Below are 24,792 nucleotides of genomic sequence, written 5' to 3' on the forward strand. Positions count from 1 at the left end.
TCTCTCTCTACCTTTCACCTCTACCATCTCTCTCTCTCTCTACCTTTCACCTCTACCATCTCTCCCTCTACCTTTCACCTCCTCCATCACTCTCTCTCTCTCTACCTTTCACCTCCTCCATCACTCTCTCTCTCTACCTTTCACCTCTTCCATCACTCTCTACCTTTCACCTCTTCCATCACTCTCTCTCTACCTTTCACATCACTCTCTCTCTACCTTTCACCTCTTCCATCACTCTCTCTCTCTACCTTTCACCTCTTCCATCACTCTCTCTCTCTACCTTTCACCTCTTCCATCACTCTCTCTCTACCTTTCACATCACTCTCTCTCTACCTTTCACCTCTTCCGTCACTCTCTCTCTCTTCCTTTCACCTCTTCCATCACTCTCTCTCTACCTTTCACCTCTTCCATCACGCTCTCCCCTACATTTCATCAGGGGAACCCTGATCCTGATCCTGGTTGAACATTCCTACTCTGAGACAGTATGAATAGAGGAGGGGGACCTGATCCTGGTTGAACATTCCTACTCTGAGACAGTATGAATAGAGGAGGGGGACCTGATCCTGGTTGAACATTCCTACTCTGAGACACTATGAATAGAGGAGGGAGGAGGGGACCTGAACCTGGTTGAACATTCCTACTCTGAGACACTATGAATAGAGGAGGGAGGAGGGGACCTGATCCTGGTTGAACATTCCTACTCTGAGACACTATGAATAGAGGAGGGAGGAGGGGACCTGAACCTGGTTGAACATTCCTACTCTGAGACACTATGAATAGAGGAGGGAGGAGGGGGGACCTGATCCTGGTTGAACATTCCTACTCTGAGACACTATGAATAGAGGGGGAGGAGGGGGACCTGATCCTGGTTGAACATTCCTACTCTGAGACACTATGAATAGAGGGGGAGGAGGGGGACCTGATCCTGGTTGAACATTCCTACTCTGAGACACTATGAATAGAGGGGGAGGAGGGGGACCTGAACCTGGTTGAACATTCCTACTCTGAGACACTATGAATAGAGGAGGGAGGAGGGGGACCTGATCCTGGTTGAACATTCCTACTCTGAGACACTATGAATAGAGGAGGGGGACCTGATCCTGGTTGAACATTCCTACTCTGAGACACTATGAATAGAGGAGGGAGGAGGGGACCTGAACCTGGTTGAACATTCCTACTCTGAGACACTATGAATAGAGGAGGGAGGAGGGGACCTGATCCTGGTTAAACATTCCTACTCTGAGACACTATGAATAGAGGAGGGAGGAGGGGACCTGATCCTGGTTGAACATTCCTACTCTGAGACACTATGAATAGAGGAGGGAGGAGGGGACCTGAACCTGGTTGAACATTCCTACTCTGAGACACTATGAATAGAGGGGGAGGAGGGGACCTGATCCTGGTTGAACATTCCTACTCTGAGACACTATGAATAGAGGGGGAGGAGGGGACCTGATCCTGGTTGAACATTCCTACTCTGAGACAGTATGAATAGAGGAGGGGGACCTGATCCTGGTTGAACATTCCTACTCTGAGACAGTATGAATAGAGGAGGGGGACCTGATCCTGGTTGAACATTCCTACTCTGAGACACTATGAATAGAGGGGGAGGAGGGGACCTGATCCTGGTTGAACATTCCTACTCTGAGACAGTATGAATAGAGGAGGGGGACCTGATCCTGGTTGAACATTCCTACTCTGAGACACTATGAATAGAGGGGGAGGAGGGGGACCTGATCCTGGTTGAACATTCCTACTCTGAGACAATATGAATAGAGGAGGGGGACCTGATCCTGGTTGAACATTCCTACTCTGAGACACTATGAATAGAGGAGGGAGGAGGGGGACCTGATCCTGGTTAAACATTCCTACTCTGAGACACTATGAATAGAGGGGGAGGAGGGGACCTGAACCTGGTTGAACATTCCTACTCTGAGACATTATGAATAGAGGAGGGGACCTGATCCTGGTTGAACATTCCTACTCTGAGACACTATGAATAGAGGAGGGAGGAGGGGGACCTGATCCTGGTTGAACATTCCTACTCTGAGACACTATGAATAGAGGAGGGGACCTGATCCTGGTTGAACATTCCTACTCTGAGACACTATGAATAGAGGGGGAGGAGGGGACCTGAACCTGGTTGAACATTCCTACTCTGAGACACTATGAATAGAGGAGGGAGGAGGGGGACCTGAACCTGGTTGAACATTCCTACTCTGAGACACTATGAATAGAGGAGGGAGGAGGGGGACCTGATCCTGGTTGAACATTCCTACTCTGAGACACTATGAATAGAGGAGGGGACCTGATCCTGGTTGAACATTCCTACTCTGAGACACTATGAATAGAGGGGGAGGAGGGGGACCTGAACCTGGTTGAACATTCCTACTCTGAGACACTATGAATAGAGGAGGGAGGAGGGGACCTGATCCTGGTTGAACATTCCTACTCTGAGACACTATGAATAGAGGGGGAGGAGGGGGACCTGATCCTGGTTGAACATTCCTACTCTGAGACACTATGAATAGAGGAGGGAGGAGGGGACCTGAACCTGGTTGAACATTCCTACTCTGAGACACTATGAATAGAGGAGGGAGGAGGGGGACCTGATCCTGGTTGAACATTCCTACTCTGAGACACTATGAATAGAGGAGGGAGGAGGGGGACCTGAACCTGGTTAAACATTCCTACTCTGAGACACTATGAATAGAGGAGGGAGGAGGGGACCTGATCCTGGTTGAACATTCCTACTCTGAGACACTATGAATAGAGGAGGGAGGAGGGGGACCTGATCCTGGTTGAACATTCCTACTCTGAGACACTATGAATAGAGGGGGACCTGATCCTGGTTGAACATTCCTACTCTGAGACACTATGAATAGAGGAGGGAGGAGGGGACCTGAACCTGGTTGAACATTCCTACTCTGAGACAGTATGAATAGAGGGGGAGGAGGGGACCTGATCCTGGTTGAACATTCCTACTCTGAGACACTATGAATAGAGGAGGGAGGAGGGGACCTGAACCTGGTTGAACATTCCTACTCTGAGACACTATGAATAGAGGAGGGAGGAGGGGACCTGAACCTGGTTGAACATTCCTACTCTGAGACACTATGAATAGAGGAGGGGGACCTGATCCTGGTTGAACATTCCTACTCTGAGACACTATGAATAGAGGAGGGAGGAGGGGACCTGAACCTGGTTGAACATTCCTACTCTGAGACACTATGAATAGAGGAGGGAGGAGGGGACCTGATCCTGGTTGAACATTCCTACTCTGAGACACTATGAATAGAGGAGGGGACCTGATCCTGGTTGAACATTCCTACTCTGAGACACTATGAATAGAGGGGGAGGAGGGGACCTGAACCTGGTTGAACATTCCTACTCTGAGACACTATGAATAGAGGGGGAGGAGGGGGACCTGATCCTGGTTGAACATTCCTACTCTGAGACACTATGAATAGAGGAGGGAGGAGGGGGACCTGAACCTGGTTGAACATTCCTACTCTGAGACGCTTTACACTTAACGGTCCCTCTAAACCAGGGTTCCCCAAACTCTGTCCTGGTGCCCCACCCGGGTGCATGTTGAATTTTGTGCCCTAGCATTACACAGCAGATTTAAATAATCAAAGCTTGGTGAGGAGTTGGTTATTTCAATCAGCTGTGTAGTGCAAAAAAGAAAAGCACCTGTGTGTGTGTGTGTGTGTGTGTGTGGGGGGGGGGGGGGGGGCAGGAAGGGATTTGTGAAACCCTGCCCTAAACTAGCGACATCATAGAACATAAAACTCAACACACATTCCATGGAAGGTATTTTAAAGATGTTTACTTGCAAACCAACAGTAGAGGAAAAGATCATACGAAAACAAACATTATGTTCACAGATAAAGGCAAGATGACATACTGTACAATCACCTACATCGTAACAGCGCTCTGTGTTTCAGTCTAAACAGTCAAACATTGTGGCAGGGGAAATAAGGCCGGGGGTGTCTTCATTAGGATCCAAACGGGCCAGAATGTATATGAATATGACAGTGTAGCGTCTCAACTGGCACCCTATTCCCTATATAGTGCACTACTTTTGACCAGGGCCTATAAGGGTAGTGCACAATATAGGGAATTAGGGTGCTACTTGGGATGTAACCAGTGGGTGTCTCTCAATAAGTGAAAGGAGACAAGCAGAGGGAGCCAGACTATTGAGACTCACCCCCAGGTTACTTTCACATGTTTGCCTGGGCATCAGAAGACATCCTCTTAAAGGATGGCTGCGTTCCAATAATCTCTCCTTAACTCCTGAAGGGTGCACTCGTTCCCCACAAAAATGTCCTTTCAAATCCGTGAAGGGAAGAGAACAAGTTCACACAGCAGAAAGGAGAGATAATTGTGACGTAGCCCCCTATTCCCGATACAGTGCACTACTTTTGACCAGGGCCCTAAAGGGGACCGGGGAGCCGTTAGAAGACCTAAAGGGGACCGGGGAGCCGTTAGAAGACCTAAAGGGGACCGGGGAGCCGTTAGAAGCCCTAAAGGGGACCGGGGAGCCGTTAGAAGACCTAAAGGGGACCGGGGAGCCGTTAGAAGACCTAAAGGGGACCGGGGAGCCGTTAGAAGCCCTAAAGGGGACCGGGGAGCCGTTAGAAGCCCTAAAGGGGACCGGGGAGCCGTTAGAAGCCCTAAAGGGGACCGGGGAGCCGTTAGAAGCCCTAAAGGGGACCGGGGAGCCGTTAGAAGCCCTAAAGGGGACCGGGGAGCCGTTAGAAGCCCTAAAGGGGACCGGGGAGCCGTTAGAAGCCCTAAAGGGGACCGGGGAGCCGTTAGAAGACCTAAAGGGGACCGGGGAGCCGTTAGAAGACCTAAAGGGGACCGGGGAGCCGTTAGAAGACCTAAAGGGGACCGGGGAGCCGTTAGAAGACCTAAAGGGGACCGGGGAGCCGTTAGAAGACCTAAAGGGGACCGGGGAGCCGTTAGAAGACCTAAAGGGGACCGGGGAGCCGTTAGAAGCCCTAAAGGGGACCGGGGAGCCGTTAGAAGCCCTAAAGGGGACCGGGGAGCCGTTAGAAGCCCTAAAGGGGACCGGGGAGCCGTTAGAAGCCCTAAAGGGGACCGGGGAGCCGTTAGAAGCCCTAAAGGGGACCGGGGAGCCGTTAGAAGCCCTAAAGGGGACCGGGGAGCCGTTAGAAGACCTAAAGGGGACCGGGGAGCCGTTAGAAGACCTAAAGGGGACCGGGGAGCCGTTAGAAGACCTAAAGGGGACCGGGGAGCCGTTAGAAGACCTAAAGGGGACCGGGGAGCCGTTAGAAGCCCTAAAGGGGACCGGGGAGCCGTTAGAAGCCCTAAAGGGGACCGGGGAGCCGTTAGAAGCCCTAAAGGGGACCGGGGAGCCGTTAGAAGCCCTAAAGGGGACCGGGGAGCCGTTAGAAGCCCTAAAGGGGACCGGGGAGCCGTTAGAAGCCCTAAAGGGGACCGGGGAGCCGTTAGAAGCCCTAAAGGGGACCGGGGAGCCGTTAGAAGCCCTAAAGGGGACCGGGGAGCCGTTAGAAGCCCTAAAGGGGACCGGGGAGCCGTTAGAAGCCCTAAAGGGGACCGGGGAGCCGTTAGAAGACCTAAAGGGGACCGGGGAGCCGTTAGAAGACCTAAAGGGGACCGGGGAGGCCGTTCGGGCCCCAGACTAGGCCTTTCTACTCTTGAGCATCTCCAGGTACATGCGGAGGGACCTCTGGATGGAGTCTTTAGTGATGAAGCTCACAAAGTTGGTGATGTCAGCTTCCCTGTTGGACAGCAGCTTGTCAATGGTCTGTTTCCGCATCATGGACTTGGTGATCTGTCTGGCATGGTCTAGAGGGAGAGGAGAGGTGTTATATATAATATATACACACAGATATAACACACTGATCTATCTGTCTGGCATGGTCTAGAGGGAGAGGAGAGGTGTTATATATAATATATACACAGATATAACATACTGATCTATCTGTCTGGCATGGTCTAGAGGGAGAGGAGAGGTGTTATATATAATATATACACACTGATCTATCTGTCTGGCATGGTCTAGAGGGAGAGGAGAGGTGTTATATATAATATATACACACAGATATAACACACTGATCTATCTGTCTGGCATGGTCTAGAGGGAGAGGAGAGGTGTTATATATAATATATACACACAGATATAACACACTGATCTATCTGTCTGGCATGGTCTAGAGGGAGAGGAGAGGTGTTATATATAATATATACACACAGATATAACACACTGATCTATCTGTCTGGCATGGTCTAGAGGGAGAGGAGAGGTGTTATATATAATATATACACACAGATATAACACACTGATCTATCTGTCTGGCATGGTCTAGAGGGAGAGGAGAGGTGTTATATATAATATATACACACAGATATAACACACTGATCTATCTGTCTGGCATGGTCTAGAGGGAGAGGAGAGGTGTTATATATAATATATACACACTGATCTATCTGTCTGGCATGGTCTAGAGGGAGAGGAGAGGTGTTATATATAATATATACACACAGATATAACACACTGATCTATCTGTCTGGCATGGTCTAGAGGGAGAGGAGAGGTGTTATATATAATATATACACAGATATAACACACTGATCTATCTGTCTGGCATGGTCTAGAGGGAGAGGAGAGGTGTTATATATAATATATACACAGATATAACACACTGATCTATCTGTCTGGCATGGTCTAGAGGGAGAGGAGAGGTGTTATATATAATATATACACACAGATATAACACACTGATCTATCTGTCTGGCATGGTCTAGAGGGAGAGGAGAGGTGTTATATATAATATATACACACTGATCTATCTGTCTGGCATGGTCTAGAGGGAGAGGAGAGGTGTTATATATAATATATACACACAGATATAACACACTGATCTATCTGTCTGGCATGGTCTAGAGGGAGAGGAGAGGTGTTATATATAATATATACACACTGATCTATCTGTCTGGCATGGTCTAGAGGGAGAGGAGAGGTGTTATATATAATATATACACACAGATATAACACACTGATCTATCTGTCTGGCATGGTCTAGAGGGAGAGGAGAGGTGTTATATATAATATATACACAGATATAACACACTGATCTATCTGTCTGGCATGGTCTAGAGGGAGAGGAGAGGTGTTATATATAATATATACACACAGATATAACACACTGATCTATCTGTCTGGCATGGTCTAGAGGGAGAGGAGAGGTGTTATATATAATATATACACACAGATATAACACACTGATCTATCTGTCTGGCATGGTCTAGAGGGAGAGGAGAGGTGTTATATATAATATATACACACAGATATAACACACTGATCTATCTGTCTGGCATGGTCTAGAGGGAGAGGAGAGGTGTTATATATAATATATACACAGATATAACACACTGATCTATCTGTCTGGCATGGTCTAGAGGGAGAGGAGAGGTGTTATATATAATATATACACACAGATATAACACACTGATCTATCTGTCTGGCATGGTCTAGAGGGAGAGGAGAGGTGTTATATATAATATATACACACTGATCTATCTGTCTGGCATGGTCTAGAGGGAGAGGAGAGGTGTTATATATAATATATACACACTGATCTATCTGTCTGGCATGGTCTAGAGGGAGAGGAGAGGTGTTATATATAATATATACACACAGATATAACACACTGATCTATCTGTCTGGCATGGTCTAGAGGGAGAGGAGAGGTGTTATATATAATATATACACACAGATATAACACACTGATCTATCTGTCTGGCATGGTCTAGAGGGAGAGGAGAGGTGTTATATATAATATATACACAGATATAACACACTGATCTATCTGTCTGGCATGGTCTAGAGGGAGAGGAGAGGTGTTATATATAATATATACACACAGATATAACACAATGATCTATCTGTCTGGCATGGTCTAGAGGGAGAGGAGAGGTGTTATATATAATATATACACACTGATCTATCTGTCTGGCATGGTCTAGAGGGAGAGGAGAGGTGTTATATATAATATATACACAGATATAACACACTGATCTATCTGTCTGGCATGGTCTAGAGGGAGAGGAGAGGTGTTATATATAATATATACACAGATATAACACACTGATCTATCTGTCTGGCATGGTCTAGAGGGAGAGGAGAGGTGTTATATATAATATATACACAGATATAACACACTGATCTATCTGTCTGGCATGGTCTAGAGGGAGAGGAGAGGTGTTATATATAATATATACACACAGATATAACACACTGATCTATCTGTCTGGCATGGTCTAGAGGGAGAGGAGAGGTGTTATATATAATATATACCACAGATATAACACACTGATCTATCTGTCTGGCATGGTCTAGAGGGAGAGGAGAGGTGTTATATATAATATATACACAGATATAACACACTGATCTATCTGTCTGGCATGGTCTAGAGGGAGAGGATAGGTGTTATATATAATATATACACACAGATATAACACACTGATCTATCTGTCTGGCATGGTCTAGAGGGAGAGGAGAGGTGTTATATATAATATATACACACTAATCTATCTGTCTGGCATGGTCTAGAGGGAGAGGAGAGGTGTTATATATAATATATACACACAGATATAACACACTGATCTATCTGTCTGGCATGGTCTAGAGGGAGAGGAGAGGTGTTATATATATACACACACAGATATAACACACTGATCTATCTGTCTGGCATGGTCTAGAGGGAGAGGAGAGGTGTTATATATAATATATACACACAGATATAACACACTGATCTATCTGTCTGGCATGGTCTAGAGGGAGAGGAGAGGTGTTATATATAATATATACACAGATATAACACACTGATCTATCTGTCTGGCATGGTCTAGAGGGAGAGGAGAGGTGTTATATATAATATATACACACAGATATAACACACTGATCTATCTGTCTGGCATGGTCTAGAGGGAGAGGAGAGGTGTTATATATAATATATACACACACAGATATAACACACTGATCTATCTGTCTGGCATGGTCTAGAGGGAGAGGAGAGGTGTTATATATAATATATACACACAGATATAACACACTGATCTATCTGTCTGGCATGGTCTAGAGGGAGAGGAGAGGTGTTATATATAATATATACACACTGATCTATCTGTCTGGCATGGTCTAGAGGGAGAGGAGAGGTGTTATATATAATATATACACACAGATATAACACACTGATCTATCTGTCTGGCATGGTCTAGAGGGAGAGGAGAGGTGTTATATATAATATATACACAGATATAACACACTAATCTATCTGTCTGGCATGGTCTAGAGGGAGAGGAGAGGTGTTATATATAATATATACACAGATATAACACACTGATCTATCTGTCTGGCATGGTCTAGAGGGAGAGGAGAGGTGTTATATATAATATATACACAGATATAACACACTGATCTATCTGTCTGGCATGGTCTAGAGGGAGAGGAGAGGTGTTATATATAATATATACACACAGATATAACACACTGATCTATCTGTCTGGCATGGTCTAGAGGGAGAGGAGAGGTGTTATATATAATATATACACAGATATAACACACTGATCTATCTGTCTGGCATGGTCTAGAGGGAGAGGAGAGGTGTTATATATAATATATACACAGATATAACACACTGATCTATCTGTCTGGCATGGTCTAGAGGGAGAGGAGAGGTGTTATATATAATATATACACACAGATATAACACACTGATCTATCTGTCTGGCATGGTCTAGAGGGAGAGGAGAGGTGTTATATATAATATATACACAGATATAACACACTGATCTATCTGTCTGGCACGGTCTAGAGGGAGAGGAGAGGTGTTATATATAATATATACACACAGATATAACACACTGATCTATCTGTCTGGCATGGTCTAGAGGGAGAGGTGTTATATATAATATATACACACAGATATAACACACTGATCTATCTGTCTGGCATGGTCTAGAGGGAGAGGAGAGGTGTTATATATAATATATACACAGATATAACACACTGATCTATCTGTCTGGCATGGTCTAGAGGGAGAGGAGAGGTGTTATATATAATATATACACAGATATAACACACTGATCTATCTGTCTGGCATGGTCTAGAGGGAGAGGAGAGGTGTTATATATAATATATACACAGATATAACACACTGATCTATCTGTCTGGCATGGTCTAGAGGGAGAGGTGTTATATATAAATATACACACAGATATAACACACTGATCTATCTGTCTGGCATGGTCTAGAGGGAGAGGAGAGGTGTTATATATAATATATACACACAGATATAACACACTGATCTATCTGTCTGGCATGGTCTAGAGGGAGAGGAGAGGTGTTATATATAATATATACACAGATATAACACACTGATCTATCTGTCTGGCATGGTCTAGAGGGAGAGGAGAGGTGTTATATATAATATATACACAGATATAACACACTGATCTATCTGTCTGGCATGGTCTAGAGGGAGAGGAGAGGTGTTATATATAATATATACACACAGATATAACACACTGATCTATCTGTCTGGCATGGTCTAGAGGGAGAGGAGAGGTGTTATATATAATATATACACACAGATATAACACACTGATCTATCTGTCTGGCATGGTCTAGAGGGAGAGGAGAGGTGTTATATATAATATATACACACTGATCTATCTGTCTGGCATGGTCTAGAGGGAGAGGAGAGGTGTTATATATAATATATACACACAGATATAACACACTGATCTATCTGTCTGGCATGGTCTAGAGGGAGAGGAGAGGTGTTATATATAATATATACACAGATATAACACACTGATCTATCTGTCTGGCATGGTCTAGAGGGAGAGGAGAGGTGTTATATATAATATATACACAGATATAACACACTGATCTATCTGTCTGGCATGGTCTAGAGGGAGAGGAGAGGTGTTATATATAATATATACACACAGATATAACACACTGATCTATCTGTCTGGCATGGTCTAGAGGGAGAGGAGAGGTGTTATATATAATATATACACACTGATCTATCTGTCTGGCATGGTCTAGAGGGAGAGGAGAGGTGTTATATATAATATATACACACAGATATAACACACTGATCTATCTGTCTGGCATGGTCTAGAGGGAGAGGAGAGGTGTTATATATAATATATACACAGATATAACACACTAATCTATCTGTCTGGCATGGTCTAGAGGGAGAGGAGAGGTGTTATATATAATATATACACAGATATAACACACTGATCTATCTGTCTGGCATGGTCTAGAGGGAGAGGAGAGGTGTTATATATAATATATACACACAGATATAACACACTGATCTATCTGTCTGGCATGGTCTAGAGGGAGAGGAGAGGTGTTATATATAATATATACACACTGATCTATCTGTCTGGCATGGTCTAGAGGGAGAGGAGAGGTGTTATATATAATATATACACACACAGATATAACACACTGATCTATCTGTCTGGCATGGTCTAGAGGGAGAGGAGAGGTGTTATATATAATATATACACACAGATATAACACACTGATCTATCTGTCTGGCATGGTCTAGAGGGAGAGGAGAGGTGTTATATATAATATATACACACTGATCTATCTGTCTGGCATGGTCTAGAGGGAGAGGAGAGGTGTTATATATAATATATACACACACAGATATAACACACTGATCTATCTGTCTGGCATGGTCTAGAGGGAGAGGAGAGGTGTTATATATAATATATACACACAGATATAACACACTGATCTATCTGTCTGGCATGGTCTAGAGGGAGAGGAGAGGTGTTATATATAATATATACACACTGATCTATCTGTCTGGCATGGTCTAGAGGGAGAGGAGAGGTGTTATATATAATATATACACACAGATATAACACACTGATCTATCTGTCTGGCATGGTCTAGAGGGAGAGGAGAGGTGTTATATATAATATATACACAGATATAACACACTGATCTATCTGTCTGGCATGGTCTAGAGGGAGAGGAGAGGTGTTATATATAATATATACACACAGATATAACACACTGATCTATCTGTCTGGCATGGTCTAGAGGGAGAGGAGAGGTGTTATATATAATATATACACACAGATATAACACACTGATCTATCTGTCTGGCATGGTCTAGAGGGAGAGGAGAGGTGTTATATATAATATATACACACAGATATAACACACTGATCTATCTGTCTGGCATGGTCTAGAGGGAGAGGTGTTATATATAATATATACACACAGATATAACACACTGATCTATCTGTCTGGCATGGTCTAGAGGGAGAGGAGAGGTGTTATATATAATATATACACAGATATAACACACTGATCTATCTGTCTGGCATGGTCTAGAGGGAGAGGAGAGGTGTTATATATAATATATACACAGATATAACACACTGATCTATCTGTCTGGCATGGTCTAGAGGGAGAGGAGAGGTGTTATATATAATATATACACACAGATATAACACACTGATCTATCTGTCTGGCATGGTCTAGAGGGAGAGGAGAGGTGTTATATATAATATATACACACAGATATAACACACTGATCTATCTGTCTGGCATGGTCTAGAGGGAGAGGAGAGGTGTTATATATAATATATACACACAGATATAACACACTGATCTATCTGTCTGGCATGGTCTAGAGGGAGAGGAGAGGTGTTATATATAATATATACACACAGATATAACACACTGATCTATCTGTCTGGCATGGTCTAGAGGGAGAGGAGAGGTGTTATATATAATATATACACACAGATATAACACACTGATCTATCTGTCTGGCATGGTCTAGAGGGAGAGGAGAGGTGTTATATATAATATATACACACAGATATAACACACTGATCTATCTGTCTGGCATGGTCTAGAGGGAGAGGAGAGGTGTTATATATAATATATACACACTGATCTATCTGTCTGGCATGGTCTAGAGGGAGAGGAGAGGTGTTATATATAATATATACACACTGATCTATCTGTCTGGCATGGTCTAGAGGGAGAGGAGAGGTGTTATATATAATATATACACAGATATAACACACTGATCTATCTGTCTGGCAGGGTCTAGAGGGAGAGGTGTATAGTTTAGTGTTTATATACAGTACCAGTCAACAGTTTGGACACCTACTCATTCAAGTGTTTCTCATTATTTTTACTAGAGCGGCTACTTTGAAGAATCGAAAGCTCTGACGAAGGCCGTGAGGCCAATACATATAGCTTATTAAATAGCAGTGACGCCAGCCAGAGCAGTGACGCCAGCCAGAGCAGTGACGCCAGCCAGAGCAGTGACGCCAGCTAGAGCAGTGTGCAGGTTTCTTATTTTTCTTACTTCTAAATAATCTAAAATATATCTTGACTACTTTAACACTTTTTTTGTTACTACATGATTCCATATGTTATTTCATAGTTTTGATGTCTTCACTATTATTCTACAATGTAGAAAATAGTAAAAATAAACACTCTGGAATGAGGAGGCGTGTCCAAACTTTTGACTGGTACTGTATATAGGATAATGTATACATGTCAGCGTATATACAGGATAATGTATACATGTCAGTGTATATACAGGATAACATACTGGTTAGTGTATATATAGGATAATGTATACATGTCAGCGTATATACACAGGATAACATACTGGTTAGTGTATATATAGGATAATGTATACATGTCAGCGTATATACACAGGATAACATATTGGTTAGTGTATATATAGGATAATGTATAGGTTTGTGGATCCAGTCAGAGAGATGGTGACTGATGTTCATGTCTGTCTGGCCTGGTCTGGGGGCAGGAGAGAGATGTCTAGGATGATAAACTATAAAGTATATAGTGAGAGAGTGTTCTGACCCGGTACAGCCAGTGTGAGGGAGAGTGTTCTGACCCGGTACAGCCAGTGTGAGAGAGAGTGTTCTGACCCGGTACAGCCAGTGTGAGAGAGAGTGTTCTGGCCCGGTACAGCCAGTGTGAGGGAGAGTGTTCTGACCCGGTACAGCCAGTGTGAGAGAGAGTGTTCTGACCCGGTACAGCCAGTGTGAGAGAGAGTATTCTGACCCGGTACAGCCAGTGTGAGGGAGAGTGTTCTGACCCGGTACAGCCAGTGTGAGAGAGAGTGTTCTGACCCGGTACAGCCAGTGTGAGAGAGAGTGTTCTGACCCGGTACAGTGTCGTGGACGAATCAGAATTAGTTGGGTAGCATAGATAATTAAGATGTTTTATTAGTATAATATGCTTATTTGAGGTACTTGTCATTAGAAAGTCTCCATTGGACTCTGGTGTCTTTTCAGTTGCACGTCTACCTTAGCTGGGGCTCATACACTTGGGGCCCAGAGAGGGGAGAGGTCAGACTTGTCGTCATGGGAATGTGTCTTTACCTATTTCTTAAACCATGTGAAGGGATGGCGTGATTAATGGGGAACCAATGACTTGTCTCCACAATGTCTGTGAGCAAGTCACACCCTCCTTTTCTTTATTGTGGGGAGGACTATGGCAGTAAATGGACCCTTGTATGTCCTCTCTTAGATCTCGCACTTATCCTGTGATAATATATGACCAAGAGGCTCACTCCCCAGTGAGCCTGTCCAGGAGTGGGGTCAAGAGGGGGTTTGCTTGAGATGGGAGTATCTAGAGTTGACAATTGATATATGCCATTGGATGAAATAGTTCTGTTCAATACCGTACCAGGGAGGGACAGTTCTAAGGAGACCAGATACTGGGCTATACCATTAATCCTGTTGACATAGCAGTTACTGTCTGATGTGTTTTATTGATATCTGTCATACAAAACGTAACCTTTGTGAACTGTTACTAAGTATCTGTGGTTTGTCAATGTACGTTGAAGGGGGTGTATCGTTGCTATAAAAGATCCCTGTAGCCATTCTGCAATCACCTTCCTGGTTCATTCGAGAGAATGCATTAGTGGGGTCAAGAACTTTTGCAAATGTATCTTAAGTATTAAAGATGTAGTTTAACTCGAACTGGTGTGTTTGTAACTCCTCATTTGGTAATGCGGAAATTAGCCACCACAACAGCCAGTGTGAGAGAGTATTCTGACCCGGTACAGCCAGTGTGAGAGAGTATTCTGACCTGGTACAGCCAGTGTGAGAGAGAGAGTATTCTGACCTGGTACAGCCAGTGTGAGAGAGAGTGTTCTGACCTGGTACAGCTAGTGTGAGGGAGAGTATTCTGACCTGGTACAGCCAGTGTGAGGGAGAGAGTATTCTGACCTGGTACAGCCAGTGTGAGAGAGAGAGTATTCTGACCTGGTACAGCCAGTGTGTGAGAGAGAGTATTCTGACCCGGTACAGCCAGTGTGAGAGAGAGTATTCTGACCCGGTACAGCCAGTGTGAGAGAGAGAGTATTCTGACCCGGTACAGCCAGTGTGAGAGAGAGTATTCTGACCCGGTACAGCCAGTGTGAGGGAGAGTGTTCTGACCTGGTACAGCCAGTGTGAGGGAGAGTGTTCTGACCTGGTACAGCCAGCCACTTGGACATGGTGTCCTGTGCAGTGGAGAGGACCTGGTCCTCAGGTACTAACTGGTCCACCAGGCCGATCTTCAGGGCATCAGGAGCGCTGTACAACAGACCCAGCTCCAACGACAGCTCTGCTGCCCGGTTACCAACCGTGTTCACCAGCGTGTCCTTAAACCTGGACCACAACATGACCACAACATGAACAACCACATTCAACATGACCATAACATGACCACATTCAGCACCTCACACACACACACACACTACAGTGACCATGAAGCATCACAACCACAACCCTGAGCAGATTCAACACATCAACACTCAGTGTGTATTAGTGTGTGTATATGTCTCACCAGAAGGGCGCTACGATGCCGAGCTGAGTCTCGTTGAGTCCGATGCTGTAGCGAGGGTTATCAGCCATGATCCTATAGTCACATCCAATAGACATGAGACAACCACCTGCTGGACTAGAACCCTATAGACAGAGAGACAGAGGTGGCTATCAGCCATGATCCTATAGTCACATCCAATAGACTAGAACCCTATAGACAGAGAGACAGAGGTGGCTATCAGCCATGATCCTATAGTCACATCCAATAGACTAGAACCCTATAGACAGAGAGACAGAGGTGGCTATCAGCCATGATCCTATAGTCACATCCAATAGACTAGAACCCTATAGACAGAGAGACAGAGGTGGCTATCAGCCATGATCCTATAGTCACATCCAATAGACTAGAACCCTATAGACAGAGGTGGCTATCAGCCATGATCCTATAGTCACATCCAATAGACTAGAACCCTATAGACAGAGAGACAGAGGTGGCTATCAGCCATGATCCTATAGTCACATCCAATAGACTAGAACCATATATACACATGAGACAGACAGACAGACACAGAGAGACACAGAGAGGACAGGGTGTGCTGACTCACGTTGATGGCAGCTATGGTTGCCATGTTGGATCCGTAGAGTTTGAGCCACATCTCCTGAACAGCCTTCCAGAACTCTCCACAGCGCTCCGGACTTTTCCCATACATTTCCATGATGTCTAGCCCTGCAGAGAACACCTTGGAGAGGGTCTGGGACACCAGGCACACACACAGGGAGAGTTATGATGTCTAGCCCTGCAGAGAACACCTTGGAGAGGGACTGGGACACCAAACACACACACAGGGAGAGTTATGATGTCTAGCCCTGCAGAGAACACCTTGGAGAGGGACTGGGACACCAAACACACACACAGGGAGAGTTATGATGTCTAGCCCTGCAGAGAACACCTTGGAGAGGGACTGGGACACCAAACACACACACAGGGAGAGTTATGATGTCTAGCCCTGCAGAGAACACCTTGGAGAGGGTCTGGGACACCAAACACACACACAGGGAGAGTTATGATGTCTAGCCCTGCAGAGAACACCTTGGAGAGGGTCTGGGACACCAAACACACACACAGGGAGAGTTATGATGTCTAGCCCTGCAGAGAACACCTTGGAGAGGGACTGGGACACCAAACACACACACAGGGAGAGTTATGATGTCTAGCCCTGCAGAGAACACCTTGGAGAGGGACTGGGACACCAAACACACACACAGGGAGAGTTATGATGTCTAGCCCTGCAGAGAACACCTTGGAGAGGGACTGGGACACCAAACACACACACAGGGAGAGTTATGATGTCTAGCCCTGCAGAGAACACCTTGGAGAGGGTCTGGGACACCAGGCACACACACAGGGAGAGTTATGATGTCTAGCCCTGCAGAGAACACCTTGGAGAGGGACTGGGACACCAAACACACACACAGGGAGAGTTATGATGTCTAGCCCTGCAGAGAACACCTTGGAGAGGGTCTGGGACACCAGGCACACACAGATATAGAAACACACACACAGGGAGAGTTATAGTATGCATCATGGTTTTGTGACAGGACGTGTGTGTGTGTGTGTACTGACCGAGGTGATGATCAGACCTCTACAACTCCTATCCATCTCTAGTTTCTCCAGATTGATACACAACTCAGTGAGGAAGTCCAGACTCAGACTGTTGACAGGGGGACTCTGCATCCTCAACACTGCTACACCTAGAGAGGGAGGAGGAGGGGGAGATGCAGGGGAGGGAGAGATAGAGGGATGAGAGGGGGAGGGGACAACAAATGGCAGCCTAATCCCTGTGGCGCAAACCCTAACTCGTCATCCAGGTCTGGCCCGGTAGGCCGTCATTGTAAATAAGAATTTGTTCTTAAAACTGACTTAGTCAAATAAAGGTTGAATAAATAATAAATAAATAGGGCTCTGGTTAAAATAGTACACTATATTTTATTTATTTTTTGCCTGATTCCATTTTGTTTTTCCAGGTTACTGTTTTCCCAATTTTGTTCAGGTTTTTACTCTCAAAATGACATTTGTTTGACAGAAGAAAAACAACACAATTGGAAGTCCACAACAATGCTTAAACCACATCAGGAGACCATTTATGAGGTCTGGGGAAAATCTAAGACATTTAGATTTTGTGGGTGTAGTTACAACAATATCAGTTCAGTGATTTCCTAAATTCCACACCTCTGGACTTCCAGGTCGGTTAAATCAAAACCATGAAGTACCTGTGGTCTCCAGGACCAGGGCCGTCTACCCTGATGTAAACAGTACCTGTAGCCTCCAGGACCAGGGCTGTCTACCCTGATGTAAACAGTACCTGTAGTCTCCAGGACCAGGGCTGTCTACCCTGATGTAAACAGTACCTGTAGCCTCCAGGACCAGGGCTGTCTACCCTGATCTAAACAGTACCTGTAGCCTCCAGGACCAGGGCCGTCTACCCTGATGTAAACAGTACCTGTAGCCTCCAGGACCAGGGCTGTCTACCCTGATGTAAACAGTACCTGTAGCCTCCAGGACCAGGGCTGTCTACCCTGATGTAAACAGTACCTGTAGTCTCCAGGACCAGGGCCGTCTACCCTGATGTAAACAGTACCTGTAGTCTCCAGGACCAGGGCCGTCTACCCTGATGTAAACAGTACCTGTAGCCTCCAGGACCAGGGCTGTCTACCCTGATGTAAACAGTACCTGTAGTCTCCAGGACCAGGGCCGTCTACCCTGATGTAAACAGTACCTGTAGCCTCCAGGACCAGGGCTGTCTACCCTGATGTAAACAGTACCTGTAGCCTCCAGGACCAGGGCTGTCTACCCTGATGTAAACAGTACCTGTAGTCTCCAGGACCAGGGCTGTCTACCCTGATGTAAACAGTACCTGTAGTCTCCAGGACCAGGGCCGTCTACCCTGATGTAAACAGTACCTGTAGCCTCCAGGACCAGGGCCGTCTACCCTGATGTAAACAGTACCTGTAGTCTCCAGGACCAGGGCTGTCTACCCTGATGTAAACAGTACCTGTAGTCTCCAGGACCAGGGCCGTCTACCCTGATGTTAACAGTACCTGTAGCCTCCAGGACCAGGGCCGTCTACCCTGATGTAAACAGTACCTGTAGTCTCCAGGACCAGGGCCGTCTACCCTGATGTAAACAGTACCTGTAGTCTCCAGGACCAGGGCCGTCTACCCTGATAAAAACAGTACCTGTAGCCTCCAGGACCAGGGCCGTCTACCCTGATAAAAACAGTACCTGTAGTCTCCAGGACCAGGGCCGTCTACCCTGATAAAAACAGTACCTGTAGTCTCCAGGACCAGGGCTGTCTACCCTGATGTAAACAGTACCTGTAGTCTCCAGGACCAGGGCCGTTCTACCCTGATGAAAACAGCACCTGAGACCTCCAGGACCAGGGCTGTCTACCCTGATGTAAACAGTACCTGTAGTCTCCAGGACCAGGGCTGTCTACCCTGATGTAAACAGTACCTGTAGCCTCCAGGACCAGGGCTGTCTACCCTGATGTAAACAGTACCTGTAGTCTCCAGGACCAGGGCTGTCTACCCTGATGTAAACAGTACCTGTAGTCTCCAGGACCAGGGCTGTCTACCCTGATGTAAACAGTACCTGTAGTCTCCAGGACCAGGGCCGTCTACCCTGATGTAAACAGTACCTGTAGTCTCCAGGACCAGGGCTGTCTACCCTGATGTAAACAGTACCTGTAGCCTCCAGGACCAGGGCTGTCTACCCTGATGTAAACAGTACCTGTAGCCTCCAGGACCAGGGCTGTCTACCCTGATGTAAACAGTACCTGTAGCCTCCAGGACCAGGGCTGTCTACCCTGATGTAAACAGTACCTGTAGCCTCCAGGACCAGGGCTGTCTACCCTGATGTAAACAGTACCTGTAGCCTCCAGGACCAGGGCTGTCTACCCTGATGTAAACAGTACCTGTAGCCTCCAGGACCAGGGCTGTCTACCCTGATGTAAACAGTACCTGTAGCCTCCAGGACCAGGGCTGTCTACCCTGATGTAAACAGTACCTGTGGTCTCCAGGACCAGGGCCGTCTACCCTGATGTAAACAGTACCTGTGGTCTCCAGGACCAGGGCCGTCTACCCTGATGTAAACAGTACCTGTAGTCTCCAGGACCAGGGCCGTCTACCCTGATGTAAACAGTACCTGTAGTCTCCAGGACCAGGGCTGTCTACCCTGATGTAAACAGTACCTGTAGCCTCCAGGACCAGGGCTGTCTACCCTGATGTAAACAGTACCTGTAGTCTCCAGGACCAGGGCCGTCTACCCTGATGTAAACAGTACCTGTAGCCTCCAGGACCAGGGCTGTGTACCCTGATGTAAACAGTACCTGTAGTCTCCAGGACCAGGGCTGTCTACCCTGATAAAAACAGTACCTGTAGTCTCCAGGACCAGGGCCGTCTACCCTGATGTAAACAGTACCTGTAGCCTCCAGGACCAGGGCTGTCTACCCTGATGTAAACAGCACCTGTAGCCTCCAGGACCAGGGCTGTCTACCCTGATGTAGGGGCCAGGGTGCCATTTGGGACAGGCAAAGAAGCTGTGCATGGGTTTACCTGTACTGCTGTCCAGATCCACCTTGATCTTAGGTGAGGTAGAGTTGTTCCTCTGCTGCAGAGAGAAGCACGGCGACACACACTCTCTCCCATGTCTACTGTGGATGGACAACTGGGACAACACGCCTGCCAAAGAACAGCAATATAACAACAATATAATAATAATATAACAATATACCGTGTGTTATAGGGAAATAATGCCAACTCTAGAATGCCCTTTAAGCCAATCAGAAAGAAGTATTCAAAAACGCCATGGTATAAAACAATAAACAAAATAACACACACCATCATGTTTACTGTGTATAGACAGCGATTAACCGAATTTTCGGTTATTTTTCGGCTTTTAAAAAAACAGAAATTGTCCGACGTCTGTTCAATTATTAGAATTCCATTTTCATTCTGTCATTGCACTGCAGTTTCTCTAGAAATCCGATCATGCCCAAACTGTGCGATGTAGTAGGGACTTGTAGTTTCCAACATGCCAAGAAAAAAGTGATAACTACAATGACCATAATCCATTGCGCAACTACTTGTCCTGTCTGTTTCTTTTATGCCTGCTACATAAGAGAGAAGAATGCATGATCAAGAGGGGAAACAGAAGTTGCTTGGCGACATAATGGTATTCAGCAGTCATAAAGCCTTATTTACTGTGAAGAACTACTAAATAGTGATTTTGTCAGGCAGCAGCTCTATAGAGATGAGACGATGACTTGGAATGAGATAATAAAGTCATCCAATTAAACTAATGTAATATACACAACAACTGAAATATTCTATTAAAGTAAAGTGAATAAGTGATAGTTAATAAGTGATAAGCAGTAATGAATGAACAGTCACTAGCATCATGGGACTTTTCTAAAATCGCTATATTCTGTGTTACAGCATTCAACCCACATAATGCATATGATGTTATAATTATTTAAAAAAATTTAAATGTACTATTGAACCTGAAAATAGTGATTCTTTATTTTAATTATATATATCTCTCATCGAACTCAAACCGAACTCAAAAAGCACTAGTCGCTCAGCACTAGTCAGGAGACAAAACAGCCACCTTCTGCAAATCATCAGACCATCTTAATTGTAATCCGAGGGCTGATATTAATACTATGCTGCCAGTCTCTCGGCTAAGAGTTGAGGAGAGACTGACTGCATCACTTCTTCTTTATATAAGAAACATTAATATGTTGAAAATCCCAAATTGTTTGCGTAGTCAACTTACACACAGCTCTGCACACACACACACTTATCACACCAGACATGCCACCAGGGGTCTTTTCATTGTTCCTAAATCCTGAACAAATTCAAGAAAACATACAGTATTAACTTCCATCTCATATTGTTCAAATGAACAGCAAACCTGGTTTCAAAAAACAGATAAAGCAACACCTCACAGCACAACGCCTCTCCCCTATTGGACCTAGATAGTTTGTGTGTATGCATTGATATGTAGGCTACGTGTGCCTTTTTAAATGATTATTTAGTTCTGTCCTTGAGCTGTTCTTGTCTAATGATGTCCTGTATTATGTCATTCTGTATTATGTTTCATGTTCTGTGTGGACCTCAGGAAGAGTAGCTGCTGCTTTTGCAACAGCTAATGGGGATCCTAATAAAATTTTAAAAACTTTGTATGACCTGCAGGTGTATTCTGGGGGAAGAGGAGTCAGGAACCTTCTCTCTTCAGAACAAAAGGAAAGTTGCTCCAACAGCATAAAGGACAATTAAACACAGTTTGTGAACAACGTTTGTCCGATAAACTTGTTTTCAGGGGCAGAACTCTTTCCGTTTGGAGTAAAGGGTTTCCGTTGGAAAAGGTTTCGGAATAACGATTCCCCCCCTGATAGTTGACATTGTCACTGAAACGATGTGACCCTGTATTATAAGACCATGGCTGTGTCTGAAATGGAACCTTATTCACTATGTACAGTGAGCTCCAAAAGTATTGGGACAGTGACATGTTGTTCTGGCTCTGTACTCCAGCACATTGGATTTTAAATGATACAATGACTATGAGGTTAAAGTGCAGTATTTGGTCCCATATTCATAGCATGCAATGATTATATCCAGCTTGTGACTACAAATTGGTTGGATGCATTTGCTGTTTGTTTTGGTTGTGTTTCAGATTATTTGGTGACCAATAGAAATGGTAAATAATATATTGAGCCATTTTGGAGTCACTTTTATTGTAAATAAAAATAGATTGTTTCTGAACACTTCTACATTAATGTGGATGTTACCATGATAATGATGAATGAATCGTGAATAAATTACAAGTGAGAAAGTTAGACACAAATAGCACAACCCCAAGACGTGCGCTCACCATTACAATAACAGGATAGGTTAGCATTTTATATCATACCACCAAGACATGCTAACCTCTCACCATTACAATAACAGGATAGGTTAGCATTTATATCATACCCAAGACATGCTCTCACCATTACAATAACAGGATAGGTTAGCATTTTATATCATACCCCAAGACATGCTAACCTCTCACCATTACAATAACAGGATAGGTTAGCATTTTATATCATACCACCAAGACATGCTAACCTCTCACCATTACAATAACAGGATAGGTTAGCATTTTATATCATACCACCAAGACATGCTAACCTCTCACCATTACAATAACAGGATAGGTTAGCATTTTATATCATACCAACAAGACATGCTAACCTCTCACCATTACAATAACAGGGGAGGTTAGCATTTTATATCATAACCCCAAGACATGCTCTCACCATTACAATAACAGGATAGGTTATCATTTATGGGGGGGTATGATATGTGTGATTCTGTAATCATGTTAGATATACTCTTATATGACAACAACTCGCTACGATATATTACCTAGTTGATATAGTTAACTACTTGATAGTTCCTAGATAGCCCACGCAAACTGACATAATGTGACATTACGCGACATAAGGACAGACACAAGCGTTCTGTGAACTTTGCTCTAGTTTCTGAAAGTTTTGACCAGCGAAGGGGAGGCTAGCTAGCTAGCTAGGTAACTACTTAGCCATGCAATCTAACCACTGATATTCTTGTTTGTTCTCGAAATGGGCCGTCAAAACTCATGAGAAATAGCTATTAAACTCTTCCTGCTGTTCTTACTCAATGTCAGGTAAGTTCACATACCTGAAAACCCGAATTTAGCGGAATTTCTCAACACATTAGCCATCTCGACTCGTCAAGTTGACACAAGCAGTGATCACACACTGCGGCTGGGCTGCTCTGCCTTGGAGGAGGAAACTACAGCGGCGCCGCCAACATATCACTACTGGCATCTGATTGGATCTGAACGCCGTGACTGTAGGTGCATTGTGGGTGTGGAAAACGTGACTCCTCCTATCAGACTGCCGGACTATCAACCACACTGGGGAAGCTCGTTTAACAAGGCCCGGTGCCCAGGGTGTGGAGTTTCATTTTTTAAACAAATTCCATTGTTCTTTAAAAAATCTTTACCAAACCGGGGCATCAGACAATGCAAAACGAACTCACCCACTGACAAAGTGGGGGTTGCTTGACAGGGATTGGTTACAGGTTACTTCGAGGGTCAAGGACTGATGACTTGAGGTTGTATGTTTTACAGTCAGTCGTCTTACATAGTTAGATACTAATGTATGTTTTACTATTGGTTAAACTCTCGTACCTCATCAGAACCCCAAATATAAGCTTGTTATACTCAAATGTTTGTAAACAAAGTAAATGTAAACAAACACTGTATATATATATATATCCTAAAATCATAGTTAAAACTCTAATTTTGATATCATGGATGGTCAGTCCTTGCATACATGCATACATAGCTCTCTATACTGTTACACTTTGAATTTATTAAGAGTGGTTACATTTCTCCAGGCCCATCCCTCAGCTTTTTACTAAAACACAGGTGGGGTGCCCGTTTAGTTGTTGTTTCAATTAAGGATTGCAGCTTTAAAGGGGAGATATACAATGAAACCAACCGTGAAAGTATATTGTAGTGAATTCGGTGGGTAGCCCCAACCAAGACTAGAACCCAGGTTTAACAACTGTCAAGTCAACACCTTAACTGTTACGCCAAGTTCAGGATCAAGGCTAAAGGTTATGGTGAGCAGTGGTGGAATCTTCCTCTTAACGGACCATAAACCTAATCAATCGATCAGATGACTCTATCCCTGTTCCTCTGTAGCAGAGGTCCTCCCAGTCTATCAATCAATCAATCAATCAATCAATCAATCAATCAATCAACCGATGGATCAGATGCCTCTATCTCCATGTTTCTCTGTAAAA

At 44.6% G+C, this 24,792-nt stretch overlaps 1 protein-coding gene across 1 annotated transcript; it reads right to left on the reverse strand.

The window, feature by feature from the left end:
* Positions 1-5,556: 5,556 nt before the first annotated feature.
* LOC106592647 (enoyl-CoA delta isomerase 1, mitochondrial) lies at positions 5,557-23,815 on the reverse strand. The gene is made up of 7 exons (XM_045715933.2): positions 23,659-23,815; positions 20,512-20,637; positions 17,522-17,649; positions 16,503-16,649; positions 15,920-16,041; positions 15,563-15,741; positions 5,557-5,838 (listed from the first exon to the last, which is right to left on the reverse strand). The coding sequence occupies exons 1-7, from the start codon at positions 23,699-23,701 to the stop codon at positions 5,672-5,674; spliced, it is 912 nt and encodes a 303-aa protein (XP_045571889.2). The 5' UTR covers positions 23,702-23,815; the 3' UTR covers positions 5,557-5,671.
* Positions 23,816-24,792: the final 977 nt, after the last annotated feature.

Source organism: Salmo salar, chromosome 03 (genome assembly GCF_965601325.2).
Source record: "Salmo salar chromosome 03, fSalSal1, whole genome shotgun sequence".
In the NCBI taxonomy this organism is placed as follows: domain Eukaryota; kingdom Metazoa; phylum Chordata; class Actinopteri; order Salmoniformes; family Salmonidae; genus Salmo; species Salmo salar.

Coding starts and splice junctions, on each gene's coding strand:
- LOC106592647 (XM_045715933.2), bottom strand. CDS start 23,701: ATGGCTAATGTGTTGAGAAATTCCGCTAAATTCGGGTTTTCAG. Junction 16,650..17,521: donor GAGGTCTGATCATCACCTCG/GTCAGTACACAC, acceptor CTGGTGTCCCAG/ACCCTCTCCAAGGTGTTCTC. Junction 15,742..15,919: donor GGCATCGTAGCGCCCTTCTG/GTGAGACATATA, acceptor GTTGTGGTCCAG/GTTTAAGGACACGCTGGTGA.